The 18,579-nt window shown below is 39.5% G+C and overlaps 1 protein-coding gene across 6 annotated transcripts in view; it reads right to left on the bottom strand.

Moving 5' to 3' along the window:
* Positions 1–18,579, bottom strand: part of TRANK1 (tetratricopeptide repeat and ankyrin repeat containing 1) — a 92,844-nt gene that overhangs the window by 56,345 nt on the left and 17,920 nt on the right. For 2 of the 6 annotated variants that reach the window (XM_073332986.1, XM_073332989.1), the window contains exons 2-7: positions 16,642–16,762; positions 11,310–14,775; positions 7,239–7,373; positions 5,432–5,558; positions 4,059–4,209; positions 1,108–1,226 (exon numbers count right to left, since the gene is read on the bottom strand). In XM_073332986.1, coding sequence (XP_073189087.1) covers positions 1,108–1,226; positions 4,059–4,209; positions 5,432–5,558; positions 7,239–7,372 — 531 coding nt within the window. In that variant the 5' untranslated portion in view covers position 7,373; positions 11,310–14,775; positions 16,642–16,762. The other 4 variants (XM_073332988.1, XM_073332987.1, XM_073332994.1 and 1 more) reach the window with 4 other exon arrangements.

The raw sequence follows: 18,579 nt of genomic DNA, 5'->3' as shown, positions 1-18,579 counted from the left end.
TCATTAAATCCTTTAATTTGGCAAACACATTTTCCCCACCTGAGCTTCTCATCAGGCTAAGTCACTACAGCGCTGCAGCATTTGCCATCGTGTTTATGCTCCAGCATCATCAGTGACAAAAGCATCTCTCTGGCAACATGTGTTTGCTTAAGATTCAACTGGTGCTCTGAAGCAGGAAACACTATAGACCAGTGCTACAGATCTCAGTGGTTCAGAAGCCAAATTAGCGATCAACATTACCCAAAAGAGCCACTGTAGTGTGACTTCATTGTTTCATTTACTATAGTGTTATATATTCATATTTAAGCAGTATGACAGGGGAAATATTTAGTTTATATAGATCATTCTCACAGAAAAATGACTGATCAAGTATTACTCTTTCATCAACTACAAATGGTTAACATCATGGCAAGAGCATCCTGATTGGTTAATAATTAAATCACACAGTGTTTTAATATTATGCTGCCAAGAGCCACAGGACACACATTAAAGAGCCACTTGCAGCTCACGAGCTTCAGTCCAAGTATCACTGCATTACATGATCTGTCTAGATGGTTACTACATCATTCAGAATTTAAAGAAGTACCATCAACTTCAAATCTGGTCTGTAAAAAAAAAAAGTGAGAATTAAATTAAATTGCAGACACTATACCCACTAGTGAGTTTTCTAGCTAGTTTTTGTGGTTTAGCAATCATATATTCCTATTTTTGTTCTCCACTTCTCTGTTGCTGTGTTAAAGACCCATACTAATCAGAAGACTGACTGGTCATACCAAAGAAACAGTAAAACAGACCATAAATGCAAATTAAGACAAATATTTTTTTCTCTAACCTCTTTCAGTTACAATCATTTGAAGTGTCTTGTAACCACAATAAACAAAAAGAAACACAAATAAGTTTTTGAAGTTGACTGTGTCCCTTTAAAAAGGGAAAGAGAATTTTAGAAACCATTTTCTACTCAAACTCTAAAAATCAAGACATTTGCACAGGGGAACAATAATTTTAGATTTAAAAAGCAATTAAAGAAAATTAAAGCTTATTTTTGAAAAAAATAAAATAATAAACAAAACAGATTTACTAATATTCCTGGCAAAGAGATAAACTTACCTGCCACATTCCTTTCTTGGCTAGTTTTTCTATTACCACCTGCCAAACTAATGGATCGAATCTTTCATTCAAAATGTTCTTAAAAATGGGAAGAAAATATGGTGCTATATATTTTTCATCTAAGAAAATAAGAAAAGAAGCTTAAGTGTTTAGCATATGCAACTTTTACAAGCTGTGCTCTCCAAGTACATCAATTCATTTCAGATCGTCAATTCTTCAGTAGTGATTAACCCATTGAAACATTTCAAATTAGAACATACAATTCACATAACTAATACTGGTGAGATGTCTGCTCAATAATTAGTAAGTGTGCATTATTTTCAGAGGCCACAGATTTAATTAACAATGTGAAATTAACCATTTGCTTTTGAAAAATCTCTGAAGCCCATGAAAAATCTAAAACCTTCCACCAGTTTTTCTATTTATTGTGTATGAACAGAGAAGTTGATGTAAGTAACCAAAAACTCATTTAAAACAGGAATGAGAGTGCATGAAGCAATTGAGAGAGAGGCATTGTTGGAAGCCAGATGGCATGTCCTTGGGCTCTCTCTGGCAAAGCTTGTAAACCAGACCATTGAGCAACAATGGAGGAGGGAACATAGGAGCTTAGGAGAGAAGGGTCTGACTCTGCCACAGAAATAAGTAGTTGGTGGGATGGGAAAAGCCAAGTATCCTTTCGCATGTGTTCTTTTCCCTCTTCCCACTGCTACCATCACAGGCCTTTCTATAATTTGCTCTGGGAGAATATTCCACAACTTAATACATCTCACTGTAAGTTTTTCCTGATGTTAAGCCTAAAATTTTCCTCTTTCTTCATTACTCTTAGCTATTCCCTGATCTGCCTCACTGACAAGGAAAGCTGCGTGGGCTGGAAGAAACCAGTACAGCAGTGTGATTCAGCCCATCCTTAGTTCTAGTCTTGGCTCTTCCCTGACTCTTTGTGGCCTTGGGCAAGTCACTTCACCTTTCTGTCTCACCTTCCCCATCTGTAAAATCCTGGGGGGATAGGGATGTTGTGTAAATTAATCAGTTGATGTATGGTGCTTTGAAAATACCAGAAAAATGCTAAGGATTATTAACTGACTACTCGGCTTCTCTGGTGCTTACATCATTCATATATGTGGAGAACTTATATCCCCACAAGTCTTGCTTGACCAAGATATACATGTTCACTTCTTTTTATTGTTCTGTTATACCTCCATGTCACCTCCGCTTCATAATCATTTGTAATGTTCATTTCTAAATTCTCTTCAGTTTGTCACAATTTGTTTGTGCTTGTCACACCAGTACTGTAGAGGACTATTCTCCGGTTCTGTGGTATGACTTGGAGTATGCAGCCCAAAATGGCACCGGTGCTTTGCTACCACATAACATTGCAAACTCAAGTCTAATTGGCCGCTCACTCCCACTGCAGGTCTCTTTCAGCATTAATGCTTCCCACCAAGTGAGCATTTCTGATTATCTTTCCCTGGACGTGTTGACTTACATGTATTCTAGATTAATCTCATTTTGAGATTTTCTGCTCATATTTCCTTTATTTTACAGGTCCACTTTCTCTGTCCTAACTGTATTTGCAACTCAGCCCATTTTTGTATCAACTGCACATTTCACTGACTTGCTGTCATTCCTTCCCCCAGACACTAATAGAGATGTTAGCTAAGACTGTACCACACAACAATCCCCATTATAACTGTTGAGCATCCATAACTCCAGCTGATGTCAGTGGGAGCTGTGGGTACTCACAACCTCAGAAAAATTAGGCCCTAAACCTCCAGACTGCACTCAGTTAAATTCATTGCATTATTGTTAAGCCCTAAGGTCCGTTAAATTAATGGAAAGATTCCCTTTCAATGGGCTTTGGATCTAGGTCTTTTGGTCAGTTTTTAATAAACACGGCAGTATTTCTTTCCAAGTCATTCTGAATTAAACTTACTGCATTCTTTACATCCACCAATTTTGTCCAAAAGAGCAAGCAAGTTTGCCTGGGAAGATTCATACTGCTCTTGGTTTGGTTTCCTTTTTAAAATTTTTGTGATTGTTCATCTTGATATCTGTTCTATTGTTTTACTAGGGATGGTAGTTAAAGTTAAAAAGTGGCAATTGCCAAGATCAATCTTCTTTCTTTTATTGCAAAATCAGTACTACATTTGCTTTTTCTCCAGCCTTGTGCTGTCTCCCAGGTTATCCACGTTTTCTGAGGCCCAGACAAACCATATTATAATTAGCGCTAACTAAAACTCACTACTGCTTCTCCTCCTTTACCCTCCCACTAATATAATGGGAATTTCAAACCATTTGTAAACATTTTCCTTCCAATAGTGTTCTAAATGGACTGATTTAAAAAAAAAAATCTGCAGAATTATTTTCAGCAAATGATTTTTCCATTTTTTTAATCTAACTTTTTTTAAAAGGAAGTTTTTATATTTTGAATAAATCCCTCAACATGGCTAAGGTGACCAATCAAGATCCGCAACAAACTAAAAAAAAACAAAAAACAAACAATTGACTAAACTTGGCAAAGGAACAAATTGAACTGTTTTTGTATACATTTTCAGTCAAAATTTTTCAATTAGCAGGAATTTTTAAAAAAATGTAAAATGGTTTCATGAAATTTTTCCTCTTCCACACAACTTTATTTTTTAATGAAAAATTTCAACCAGTTCTAACTGTAACACAACTGGGGCACTTGTGTGTGACAACTTATTCATCTACGTGGCAGTGGTGGTGTTTTGGGAATGTGGCTACTCCTCATCTATAAACAGAATTACGACTATCCACCCCATTTACAGTGGCCACTGTACAGCTATCAGATGTTAATAATCTTCAAATCTGATCCTAGTCAGGAGTGAGCAAATTAACTATTCCAGGAAGAATGGCTCCAAATCCCATACACAAGCCCCTCAGCAGTCTGGTCCCTTCTAAATAAAATACAAGCCTCCATTCCAATTTACCGTTAACACTTGTGAAGATTCCAACTATAAAATCAGCAATTTGAGATTGATCGACAGAACCACACAGAAGAGTCAAACCACGAGAAAACATAATAACTGCATCATGAGTTCTCGACAACCGCAGCAGCGAGTAGCCAGATCTATAGTAGCCCTAGTGGGGAAGAAAAAAAAAACAAAAACTAACAACAAAGATTGTCATCAAATCTTGTTATTTCTAATTTTGGGCAATTAGGAGCCCATTTCTGAAAGCCCTACAGAAAACTATTAGTAACTTTACAATGGGTAAAGGCCATTTTTCCTGAACAAGACGTACAGGATGTCTAACTACATACAAAGTTATCAACATTTTAAATAGTTGAGAGAATTACTTATGTATCAACAGAACAAAGCTGTGAAATATTGTGGGCATCTGAATACGACAATGTTTTAGTCTCCTGAAGACGCAATATCTTTGGGAAATTAATTTAAATATTTTTGTAAACAAAAATATTCAGAGATCCTCGTTATTAAGCTAAACATCATTTTCTAGTCCCAAATTACTAATCACGCCCCAAAATGTACCTCACGTGTGGTTTGTAACACTACTCTCTTGTTAAACTCAAACTCAAAGAATTCTGTAAGAATAAATATGGATGTTGGCACTCACTGGTAGGGCCCTGAGAAAAATCACAGATTTTTTTTTTTTTTAAATAAAATTCACAGCAGCGTCATAGGCAAAGTAGTTGAATTTCACAAAATATGCATGGGATGCAGTCAGCGAAAGATCACTGTTGCATTCCTTCGCATAAAAATCGGCTGCCAAGTTCACATATTTTCAATGTCATTAAAGTGTCTAGAAAGAAAGCAGACAACCCTCAAATCAAAACTTTGAAAAATAACCAAAGAACAAACTATTAAATATATTTTAACTCTCATAGTGCAGAAAAACACTTGAACACGTGTTATGTCAAAAATCTAATACCACTTTTCATTATTTGTTGCAGTATTTATATGGCTTAGACAATAGGGCTTTAAGCATAAATTTAACTGCTTCACTGAATCGGGGTCACAGTGAAACCACTTTTCACAAGACAGCTTGCATAGTGCAATGAAACAACACGGGAATTTCATTCTACAACACTTAATTATGGTTTCATTATACCTGGATTCACAGTAAGCTAGTTCCGTGTCATTCAAAATACAATTGCAATTGTAATTTTTTTATGTCAAAACATATATTCAGCTCTGATTAGGGACCCTGAAGTTACTATTCTCTTATTCTTCTTATAAGGCATTGTATTTGTGTACAAATCTTTTTAAAACTAATTTTGAATCTTGTTTAGAATAATAAAGCTGGCAAGCATTGCTGATCTGTTGGATTAAATGTGCAGTACCTTAACATACGACAAATCCCACTGGAGGCTCTCCTTGGCACAGTGATATGCTTCTTCCCACTTACCAAGGCTGTAAAAGGCATTTGATTTGTTGCACAATAACACAGCCACGTCCCTATGAGAAACCCTATGACATTAACAATATTAATGTTTAAATCAGTTTTAAAAAGATAAATGGTACTTCACAGTGAACAAAAATTTGACAAAACTCAATTTATTCCACCAAACAGAATTATGGTACAAAAAGATATCCTCTAGAAAGAAAATAAAGATCCTGCAAATTCAGTTAACATAATTCCAATCACTTATAGCAATATTACATAGGAAAAAACCCTACTTTAATACAACATTCATGTTACAAGGTGAAGTCAAGAAATACAGTTATGATCATGCATGCCACCTAAATTCTACCCCACCCTTTTCAGGATATGCGTTAAATACAGTCTATTTCATCTCTGAAGGAAAATATTAAAAGTACAATGGTTCAATTAAACAATTTGGATGGGTTCATGATCAGGTCCAAGGCCTGAGTGAAACACTGGGCCTTGGACCTGCAGGTGGTAAGGAGGAAGTGTGCTTCAGCAACCATGAAACACTAACTAAAAATACATGGTTAAATCTTTGGCTGATGTGAGCTAGCATAACACCAGGGAAGCCAAATTTATACCAGTGAGGCTCTGGAAGAACATTAATCTAATTCTTACTTGGTTATTGAATATTGATCATTTGAATGCTGGGGATCTGTCGCAACCCCACAAACCAGTGGATCCAAGCAGTGTCTTGAAAAATTTATACTAAAGATCCTGAACCTAGACACCAAGGCATTGGATTGGGACTGAGGAGGAGCCCATTGGACTGAGATACAATCCTGGCTTTGTCACAAAATCTCCATGCCTCCATTCTTTACCTCAGAGTGATAGTGTGATGATAAATTCATTAGTTTGTGTGAAGGGCTGAGATACGACAGCATTTGGGGGCTGAGATGAGCGTAAGTATATCAGATAGACTCATAGACTTTAAGAAAGAAGGGACCATCATGATCATCTAGTCTGACCTCCTGCACATGGCAAGCCACAGAACCTCCTCCACCCACTCCTATAGTAACTTCTGCTTTAAATCAAGATTTAAGGACTTTAGTAACTCAGCCAGGAGTTCCCAAAGTGGGTCACGACACCATTGTAACACCAGGGTGGGTGTTGACTTGCTGAGGCACGGGGCTGAAGCTGAAGCCCAAGCCCAACTGCCTGGGGCTGAAGTCGAAACCCGAGGGCTTCAGCTCTAGGTGATGGGGCTCAAGTTACAGGCCCCTACCGGGAGGAGTAAAGCCCTTGGGCTTTGGCCATCCTGCCCAGGACAGCGGGGCTCAGGTGGGCTCAGGCTTCAGTTCCCCCCCTAGAGTAGAGTAGTCATTCTTATCAGAAGGGGGTCACAGTGTGATGAAGTTCGAGAACTGCTGGTCTAGCCCAAAGCCAGCAGAAAGAGTCAGAGCGAAAGAAAAAAAGAAAAACAAGTCAGTCACAGTAAATAGTTTAATTCAAGCTTGAATTAAGCTTATTTTAATTTATAATCATTCTCACTTATTTTGGGCTGTTCAAGTAATTTGATTAGTATCATGCCCATTTTACAGATGGAGAAAACAATGAATCAGGGATGTTAAGTGGCTTCCCAAAAAACAAAGTCAAGTCAGTATCAGGGCTTGAAAATAGAACTCAAGGGTTCCTGATTCCTGCTATCCACAGATAGCTGGACCACTTATCTTTAAAATTCTCTTATCATTTACTCTGTCATACATTAGATGAATACTTACATCCCCCACTGGAATAACTGAAAGAGCACACGTATGGCTTCATCGTAGTTTCTGATGGCCATGAAATAATTTCCATTTTTAAAATTCTCATTTCCAGCTTTTTTCATAAACTCTGCATAATTCATGAGATCCATGCTAGTTGAGAGGGAAAAAAACAAACAAACAAATGAAAATGCTATGCTATGGTGCTCCTCCTTCCCCAAAATCACAAGAATAAACCTGTTTCCTTCATAAAGGACCTAATCCTGAGACGTGATAACCAGCTTGTAAGGACTTCAGTGAAAATTATGGATGTTCTTTGGATCAGACTCAAATTCTCTTTTGCAACAGTAATTCACTTTGGTTCTGAAGCCAATTCAATCTTCAGCTCAAATTTGAAGTGGCAACTTCTCCTTCCACCAGATATTAGGAGCAGGCCAGATAAAAACCATCTTTCCTATTCCAGCAGCTGAAGATGGTGAGCTGAACTTGGACCACAGCACTGACCTGAAATTTACCCTCTCATATTTTTTCGTCTCAACCCTTGGCTGGTAGGTGCTTAGTACATTTCTCAAATCTTGTTGGAATCTTATTTTTAAAAATGGCATTTAATCTAAGTATTTAAATGGACACACATCTATATACACTGGAAAAAAACAGAATTGGTTAAAAAAATTAAAATTAAAATTTTAATTTTAGTTGGTTGAAAAAACAGGAAACATTGGAGGGGGGACACAGGACTTTTAGTTGTCCTGGGGTTTGACCAGCTTTTCTGATTATACAGTTAGACAGACAATTACAAAGCAAAACTGCATTACGGTTGGATTACAGCCTGAATCATACAACGTTGTCATCCAAACAGAAGAGATATACCGAGCCCAGAAGAGCTCAAAATCTAATTTAAGACAAGATACAAGAAAAGGGTGTAACAAACACTCCAAGGGAACATAAAGGGGACAATGACAGGAACCAGAATCATTTTTGCAATTTAAATAGCAAAACAAAAATTACTGACACAAAGAAATGAAAGTAGTCACAACATCCAACATGTTTGGGGAGAAGGGATTCAAATACATTAAAACCAAAAACATGTACTTAGAGAAATGTTACTTCAACAAAACAAAAAAATCTCAAAAGCAAGTTTTGAAGCTTCAAGTAAAATACTTTTCAAGAATGAACTACCAATAAACAAAAGTGTTGCTAAACATTCCCATCAATTTGGAAATCTTGCATTAGACTCAAAAATTTGAGTACTGACAGAACAAGACTTAGACCTGGTCTACACAGGAGTTAGGCTGACGTAGCTACGATGCTCAGGAGTGTGAAAAATCTACACCCCTTTGTGCTGTAGCTATGTCAACCTAGCCCCCAGCATAGACACAGCTAGGTTTACAGAAGAATGCTTCTGTTGACCTAGCTACCATCACTCAAGGAGGTGGTGTTCCTACCGCAATGAAAAAACCTCTTCCATTGGTGTAGATTGTCTATACGAAGGGGTTATGCTCAGTACTTGTCTTTACCATGGATGCTACAGCGGCACAGCTACGCAGCTGTAGCTCCTCTGCACAGGTGCTTCCTACGGTGATGGAAGGCATTTTGCTATCATTGTAGGTAATCCACCTCCCTGAGCAGCGATAGCAACAGAAGCTTTCTTCCATCAGCCTAGCCACATCTACACTGGGCATTAGGTTGGCACAGCTACAGCGTGCAGGGATGTTAATTGTAAGGCCTGGTCGACACTTAAAACTTAGGTCGACCTAGCTACATCTCTCAGGGCCGTCACCCTAGCTACCACCTGTCAGAGAAATGGATTTACTGTAGGTCTTGTAGTATAGATCAGGCCTCGGACTGGGTAGCACCTTGCTACAGGAGAAATCCCACAGATTTAAACAGGAGTACTTGAGAAGCATGCTACTGCTCAGCCTGAGTAAAGATATTAACAAGTGTTTAAGTCTAGGTTGCTCCATACTGTCTGTGTACAGAGAAGCAATGATGCAGGACAATCCCACATTGGAGGGAGCTCATAGGAACAGTTATGTTTTATTCGTTTAAATAAACATTCTCTGATGCTGTTTACAACCCAAACTTTACATCATCCTGCTAGTGCCAGAGAACAATAGAGGAGAATTGATCAGAAATTGGCTATAATGAAAAACTGGCTAATATTATGTTCTAGCTACACTAGAAAGCTTTAGGAGATGCAGTAAATAACTTACAACACGGTCACCCCAAAACAGTTAAAGCATAATTTTATTTTTCAGTCTGGATAGGACCTAACCAAGTTTTTAGAATTATGCTAAAGCCTTAGACACAAATCAGAGAGAAAGCTACATTCATAGTGAAGATGGAACCTTCATTTCATTCCCCAAACTGAAAGGGGGGGGGAGCAAACTGTATAAATAATAAAAACTAGTAATATTTTAAAAAACAAATTCTTACCTACGTTACAAAAAAGAAACCTTAGATTTTTTCAATTCTTTCTGTTTTAATCTATGATTTTTAATTCACGTGTCCCTTTAACGTCAGGAGCAAGTAAAAAATGATTACAGGAAGAAAAAAAAATATCCTGAAACAGGTTCATCTAGCGAGATGTTTTCTTAATATGCATTGTGCATGTGTGTTTGCTTCTGTGTAGATCAGAGTACATATAATCCTTGATATAACTCATCTTATCAAGGGTGAACTTTGACTGTTTTTTCAAAAATTAAGGTGGAGAATGTAGTGAGGGTGGGGTCTCTGGCTTTTGCCCAGAATTACATTTGTTTATTGTAATATTAAGCATTATTTTTTGGTCCATTTAAAATAAAAATCAACATTACAAAGATATTTGACAGACATGTTATAGAACAATATAGTGAGAGAGCTTTGGTTACAACATTTGTTTGCTTTTTGTTACTGATTTTCTAATAAAATACAAATAGAAAGAAGGGGGGGGGGAAGAGAGGGGCGGAGGGGTAGGGAGAAAAACAAAAAACAACCAAACATGAGTATAATGGTTACAGCAGTTGTCACAAGATCAAATTTAGAGACCTCCAGAAATTTTAATCTCTTCTCACAAGACAAGAAAATGAAAGAGAAAGTATGCTGGTCCATAGGACCCAATTCTGATCTCACTTGCACCATTTTACACTAGTGTAAATTACTCCTAACTGACCCCAGCGTAAGCAAAATAAGATGAATTCATGTCTTCCCCCAGAAAGAAAAACAATAAATGTAAGGAATGGGAGACTGACCAGTTAAAGTCAAGAGACTGAGAGGAACACAACTGTCCTTCCTGTGCAAAAAGCAAAGTGAGACTTCTCCTACTGGACTGGTGAGAGTGATCAAAGCTCGGCCTCTGGTTTCAATCTACCCGGTAGAGCTGACCCAGAACATATTCCCCAACATTAACCAAACCTTGTTTAGCATTTGCAAAAATTTGACCAACTTCTTCTGGCCAGTTTTTAATTTTTGTCATCTCCTTCATTTCTTGATTCTGTCCAGAAGCAGTAGTGAGGAAATACAGAAAAAGAGTCTCTTTATGCAGTACTCTAGCACAACCAGAAGCAGAACTAAAAATCTTGTGGTAAAGCCTATTCTTTTGAGCTTGCCAGCCAAGGGCCTAGAACAGACACTAATGAAGTCCATGGGATGATTGCTGTTGACTTCATTGGGAGCAAGGCTGGGCACAAGAGCCAAGGTTTGGATATCCAAATAACTTCCTCCAAAATCCAGGCAGCCAGGCTACAAGTTGTTGGGTTTTTTTTGTTTTTGTTTTTTTTAAATGAAAGATGGGGTGGGGGGAGGAGGAGTTGCGTTATTAACATCTGGATGGTAATGTTATCAGCAATGGTGTGAAATGAGAAGCCTCTCTCCCGGCCTGAGGAAATTCATCCTCTGGAAGTTTTTGTGGTCACCCTTCCTGTCATGCAAAAAGAATGCAACTTCTTACCCCGTCCTCAAAGACAGACATTGCCAAGTCAGCAGAAAACACAATCAACCAAGCTGTAGAAGAGTGACTGCCAAACACCCCCAGTAGCATTCAGAGAGAAAGCAAACAAACACATTCCAACAGGCAACAAGAACATTTGCCAAAGAAGCAGCCTCTCTTACTTCCTTCTGAAAGCAAACACCGCAGCTGTCAGGCAGAAAGATGGAGTCCTCTCCCAGCCTCTAACCACCACAGACAGATGGAATGCACTCACGAGGCCCACTGAATGTTATTGTTGCACTGAAAGGTCCCAAAAGCCACACAAAGGAGGCTGCAACACTTTACACTTTGTTCCCTTGATGCTGCACAAAAGTTTTCAGCCTGCATTGAAATAGTTGTTGTGTGCAAAGAGTAGGGAAACAAAATAGAATTTTTTAAAAAATGTGATTTGGCTCTCCATCAAATGGTAAAGATGGCACAAATCTTAAAATTGCAGAATATGCTGTTAGTTTTGCACCTGTGATGTTCCAACATTTTGGCTCATAATGTTGGCACTTAGGCCTGGTCTACACTTAAAAATTAAGCCGCCCTACCTGTGTCGCTCAGGGTTGTGGAAAATTCCATGCCCTGAGTGCTATGGTTAGGTCGCCCTTACCCCAAGGGTAGGCACAGCAAGATCAACAGAAGAATTCTTCGGTTGACCCAGCTACTGTCCCTCAGAGAGATGCATTAACTACATCAATATAGGAAGCGTCTGCACTGCAGTGGCGTAGCTGCAATGCTCTAGCTATGCTATTGTAGTGCCTGTAACGTTTAATGTAGACATAGTCTAAGTGTGACTATCTAGTTGTGGCTTAAACAAATAAAAATTTCAGGCACAGGAAAAATAGACTTGTCAAGTTTGGACAGGGCCTTCTAGCCTGTTTAGGCTAGGAAAAAATTTTAGGGAGCACATTTTAATTGCTATTTAAAGTTCTGTTAGCACCTAGCTTAGACACGTTTTAATACCTTTAAAAATGTGTTAGCTGGTGTTTATCATCCCAAAACTCACCCATAATCGAGACAAGGTCTAAATTTTGCCAGATTCTGTGCAAAGTAACATGCAGGGCCCCTGGGTGGCTTCTGGAAGTCCTTGACTATTCTTTGACTGGCTTTGCCTGCCCAGCCTCCCACTTCCACATCACACAATACAGTAGAACCTCAAAGTTATAAACACCAGAGGTCAACCACACACCTCATTTGGAACCAGAAGTATGCAATCAGGCAACAGCAGAGACAAAAATAAATAAATAAATAAAGCAAATACAAGACAGTTCTGTGTCAAATGTAATCTACTAAAAAAGGGCAAGTTTTAATAAAAAGATTTGACAAGGTAAGGAAACTTTCTGTGCTTGTTTCATTTAAATTTAAGATAATTAAAAGCAGCATTTTCTTCTGCATAGTAAAGTTTCAAGGCTGTATTAAGTCAATGTTCAGTTGTAAACTTTTGAAAGACCCATAATATTTTGTTCAGAGTTACAAACAACCTCCATTCCCCTGAGGCGATACGGTAATTCAAAAATCAACCCAGACATCGAAGCTAAAATGTAAAGGAATATCAAGACCTGGGGGTAGGAGGAAAGCATGTGCCTGCAGGGAAACTGTGTTATCCCATGTGTGTTGACAGAGCTATCCACCTGAAAAAAGTGTTAGGCCACGGGCAGCCCAATCCCAAATACATAGTCCCTGATCCTGTGCATGACAGCGAGTGGGGCTTTGCCCATGCACGACAGTCCACGCTCACACTATTAACTGCAGTATCAGACAATACGTTAGTGCTCATTTTCAAGTGGATGTACAGACACCGCAACTTAAGTGCCAAGTATTATTTTTCCTCTGTCTAGGGATGACTGTGACTTTAGGATCCTACAACAATAACGAAGCTAACTTTTTTTGCCCTGAAAAGGAAGCAACAATTCTAGTCCTTTCACAGCTAAATTAACTATCTACATCCAGTTCAGCATCGTGTTGCATTCTTTAAGGTGACTTGCAAAGATTCTATTAAAAATTAGGCTTGTGCTCTTTTGTTTTATCGTGTATGAAAGTGCATGACCCACAAGACTCTGGTCTCTCCAACTCTAGACATACCTCTTCTCCCAGCCAAAATAATAATAATCAAGTTAATTTCTGCTTGTTTATTATCTTAGAAATATCAAGATTATCCAGTCTGATCTTCCCCAGTATTGTGGGAAGAACTGCTGTATGTCTCAAAGCATGCATCTCACTAGTTCATATTTTAATCAAAAGAATAAGGGTACTGAATCTTTATTAAAGGCATACTCTATCCAAAGTCTTAGCCATTTACTAAGTTATTTAATCTGTTAAATAAGTGGGCTTTTTCAATAAGTGGTTGAGATTTTTTTAAATAAAAATAAAAATTAAGGCTGTCAATCGCAGTTAACTCACGCAATTAACTCAAAAAAATTAACTGATTAAAAAAATTAATCGTGATTAATCGCACTGTAAAACCAACTGAAATTTATTAAATATTTTTGGATATTTTCTACATTTTCAAATATATGGATTTCTAATGCAACACAGAATACAAAGTGTACAGTGATCGCTTTATATTATTTATTACCAATATTTGCACTGTAAAAATGATAAAAATAGTATTTTCAATTCACCTCATACAAGTACTGTACTGCAATCTCTATCATGAAAGTGAAACTTACAAATGTAGAATTTTTTTTTTGTTACATAACTGCACCAAAACAATGTAAAACTTTAGAGCCAACAAGTCCACTCAGTGTGCTAAGACACACAGCTAAGCTGCTAAGCACACTTACGCTTCAAGTCCACTCAGTCCTACGTCTTGTGTTTCAAGTGGACTTGAAAGTGAGAACAGGCATTCGGCATGGCACTGTTGTAGCCAGCATCACAAGATATTTAAGCGCCAGATGCATTAAAGATTCATATGCCCCTTCATGCTTTGACCACCATTCCAGAGGATATGCTTCCATGCTGATGATGCTTGTTAAAAAAATGTGTTTATTAAATTTGTGACTGAACTCCTTGGGGGAGAACTGTATGTCTCCTGTTCGTTTTACCCACATTCTGCCATATATTTCATGTTATAGCAGTCTCGGGTGATCAACCAGCACATTGTTCATTTTAAGAACACTTTCAGAGCAGATTTGACAAAATGCAAAGGTACCAATGTGAGATATCCAAAAATAGCTACAGCACTCAACCCAGGCTTTAAGTATCTGAAGTGTCTTCCAAAATCTGAGAGGGACGATGCGGAGCATGCTTTCAGAAGTCTTAAAAGAGCAACACTACAATGCAGAAACTACAGAACCCGAACCACCAAAAAAGAAAATCAACCTTCGGTTGGTGGCATCTGACTCAGATGATGAAAAGGAACATCGTCGGTCTGCTCTGCTTTGGATCGTTATTGAGCAGAACTTATCATCAATATGGACGCATGTCCTCTGGAACGGTGGTTTACAGTGCAATTAATCGCACGATTAATTTTTTTTAATCGCTAGACAGCCCTACTAAAAATCCTTTCCCCGCTCAACTATTCAGCATTTAGACTCCTGCAATATCATTTTACTAGTTCTCCAGTCACCATAGATTCTTCCAAGTCAGACAAAACTTGAATTCCTAATGTAAAAAAAAAAATAAAAAAAAAAGATCAGAAATTGTTTAAAAAGCACAAAAAAGCAAGCCTTCTTTCTACAACATAGAAAAAGAAAAATAGCAGCATAACTATAGGTGCTGGAACTAGGGGTGCTACCGCACCCCCTGGCTTGAAGTGGATTCTAGCATATACAGGGTTTACAGTTTGGTTCAATGGCTCTCAGCACCCCCACTATACAAATGGTTCCAGTACCCTGAGCATAATCCTACTTTTTGCCCCGCCCATTTTCTTTCCAGATCAATCTTTGTTTAAAGCTGAACTGCAAAGAGATATATCATTTGGACATTTCTCATACCACAATACAACCTATTAGCTGTCCTTACTTAATGACTCTGAACTTGCAATAAGCTCTGCATGCAGAGACCTTGGTACCCACATGGAGTCCATTGCAGGATCACTCTCTTTAAAGGTATGAGTACACTGCAGCGGGGAGCATGACTCCCAGATGAGGTAGACAGACTCAAGCTAGCATGCTAAGAATAGCAATGTGGACATTGCAGTATGGACGGCAGCTCAGGCTAGCCACCTAAGAGCAGACCCAAGGGGTCAGGCATGCTTGAACTCTCCCAGCTGCAGTGTAGACATACACTAAGTATTCATAGCAGCATCTGGGCCTAAGATACTTTAAGTGTCCTCATATAGGCTAGGTTCTTTTGCTCATGTTCTGAAATGCACACAAGGTTATACCCCAACTAAGGTTGCCAATTTTGGTTGGGTGCATTCCTGGAGGTTTCCTCACGACAATCCTAAAGGGTTGGCAACCTTAACTCCAACCCATGATAACTTTTTGTTTTGGGATATGGTTATCAGCAATTTTAAATAACCCTCACAATTATCACCCATTGGCATCTGCAAATATGTGAAAGGATTAAAAAAAAAGTTGCAAGGTTTAATACATTAAGATACATGATAAATGACATTTTAGAGATTGTCTCTTCAGGGCTTGAAGAGAGAGAGCAAAGTATGAGGAGGAAGTACAATTGCCTTACATGCACAGCTCCTAAAGGTGGGGCTGGGAAAGGAAGGAGAAAGGAGATTTCTGATAATACCAGCAGTTGATGTTGGAAAATTTTTGCCACTCTCTGGTACAGATAGTAATCCTTGGTCAGTGGTGGGCAACCTGTGGCCCATCAGGGTATCATAGAATCATAGAATATCAGGGTTGGAAAGGACCTCAGGAGGTCATCTAGTCCAACCCCCTGCTCACAAGCAGGACCCATCCCCAATTAAATCATCCCAGCCAGGGCTTTGTCAAGCCTGACCTTAAAAACTTCTAAGGAAGGAGATTCCACCACCTCCCTAGGCAACGCCTAGGGTAATGTGATTGCAGGCCATGAGACATTTTGCTGACATTGACCGTCGGCACGGCCCCCCGCAGCTCCCAGTGGCTGCGGTTCACTGTTCCCGGGCAACGGGGTGGCCCACCACTTCCTGCAGCTCCCATTGGCCGGGAACAGTGAACCACGGCCACAGCGGGGGGCTGTGCCTGTGGACCGTCAACGTCAGCAAAATGTCTCCCTGCCCACAATCAGATTATCCTAATGGGCCGCATGTGGCCTGCAGGCCTCAGGTTGCCCACCACTGTCCTAGGAGATATCTGGAAAATTAACAATGGGAGGGATAGTTGGGTCACAGAAATCAGAGTGATGGGGGCATAAGGGATTTTGAGATGAAAAACGGCCTGGAGGTTAAGGCACTGGACTGGGACTCAAGAACATCTGGGCTCAATGTCCAGCTTTGACACAGCCATCATGTGTGACTCTGGGCAAATCACCTAGTCTCTCTTTTCCATTTTTACAACTGGGATAATAATTCTTCCTGTCTCCCACCTTTTATCTGTTGTGTCTGTTTAGATTGCCAGCTCTTCAGTGCAGGTCACGTCTCTTACTCTGTGTATTTACAGTGCTTACTGCAACCGGGCCTCAATCTCTGGCAGGGCTCCAGGCACAACTAAAATGCAAAAAATAAATAAGATAGGTATTTAGTTGATTTTCAGGCAGGGAAGCCAATGGGTGATGTGGAAGCAAAACAATAAGGAAAGATGAAAGAAAAAGTAGTTAGTGGCAGACAGATGTCCTCAGATCCCCTGTTAAAACACAAATCATCTTTGTTACTAGTTCTCAAAGGAAGGGTAGGATGGTTTAGTGATTAGGGCTATAGCATAGAATTTGGGAGACCCAGATTAAATTCCCTGCTTCGCCACTGACTTTCTGTGTGACCTTGGGCAAATCACTTACCTCTGTGTCTTAGGTCCCCATCTGTAACATAGGGATAACAGCACTTCCCAGTCTCACAGGGGTTTTGGGAATTGCGGAGAGATCTACTGATGAAAAACTAGCTTGTGATATCTCTATATATGCTAAGTAGCACCTATGACTGATTTGGAGCTGCTCTGCAGTAAATTAGGAATACTGTGTGTTGACCTGCTTATTGGGATGTTTACTGCATAAATACCGGTTTAATTCAATATGGGTGCTGTAAGGAAAACAAGCAGGAAGGACTCAAAATGGCTGAAGATAAGCCACTTCTCAGTAAACACTTAAGAGCTGTTAAAAGAAGACAATGCCCCAACTATTAATTCAATTCAACCTCCTAACTGCAGCCAATTTACAAAACCGGTTTTATTGAGTAGAGCCAAGGCCTGGAAACCTGAAGATCAAAAAGCACTATAACAGCTGAAAAATGGACTCCCTCGAGAGAGACAGCTATTCAGAGTAACCCTCAGGACCTGCTGGGGCGTCTACTGAAGTTAGGTCTGTAAGATACCATGGGGGGTGGTAAGTCTTTAGGTAAGATAAACGTTTATGTAGACTGTTTCAAAATTCTTCTCCTCTAAATGCTTTGTTCCTACTGTTAAACAACAGTTTGGTTTTCAGAGTGCTGTCTGGCGACTGTACGTACACACACACACTCCTGAAGGGAAGCACTGCAGGTGCTGGACCTGTCATACCTGCTGTGTAAGCACAGTCAATACACAGCGTACTGTAGCTCAGAGCCTGGTGCACGAATGGGAGAAATGTGGAATTCCACCCCGTGATAGAGAAGTAAAGGCTTGACACTTGCCAGGTTGCACTCAGAGAGACAGCAAAGGAACAGAGGTGCAGGTAACATTGAAACCGTGCCAGGACCTCACACCACGTAAGAACCTGTCAAAAATCACAGATTTATTTTTTAAATTCCAAGGCAGCAGCACAAGTAAAGTATCCATGTTCACAGAATACGCACAGCCACCAAGCCCCTCCTGAACGGCTAAGATTTTTCCTACAGCAGGGAAGTGGAAGCGGGTATCCGTGCACATTGATCTTATGCTGGGTACAGCTTGTAGTGCACAGCAGCGTTAGTTGGAGCAGTAGTTTGGGGCGGGGGAGAGAAGAACTGGGAGCTGGGCACAGTAACCAGTGCCGCAGCTGCCGCTTGGAACGCAAGCTACAAGCTGCATGGAGTTTGAGACCAACGAGCACAGATGCCCACTTCCAACTCCCACAATTTTGCCAACAGCACGTCTTGGGCTAAGTTCACTATTTCCACACAGTCCGTGAAACTGTGATTTTCACAGGGCTCTAACTGTGAAATCAAGGAAACTAGTCACAGAGTAAGATACTACTCAGTATGAGTGAAGTGATCACATCTGTCTCTTTGAGATCGATCACTGGATAAATGTGGCTTTAGATGTGGGAATCCCTGATCCACCACAGATCAGTTACGACTCTATGCTCCTACCCTGTCTTTTAATTATTTAAGTTATATTCATCCCATTTAGACTGTAA

The sequence above is a fragment of the Lepidochelys kempii genome, chromosome 2 (genome assembly GCF_965140265.1).
Source record: "Lepidochelys kempii isolate rLepKem1 chromosome 2, rLepKem1.hap2, whole genome shotgun sequence".
NCBI lineage: Eukaryota > Metazoa > Chordata > Testudines > Cheloniidae > Lepidochelys > Lepidochelys kempii.
This window is presented reverse-complemented; position numbering and strand designations above follow the sequence as displayed.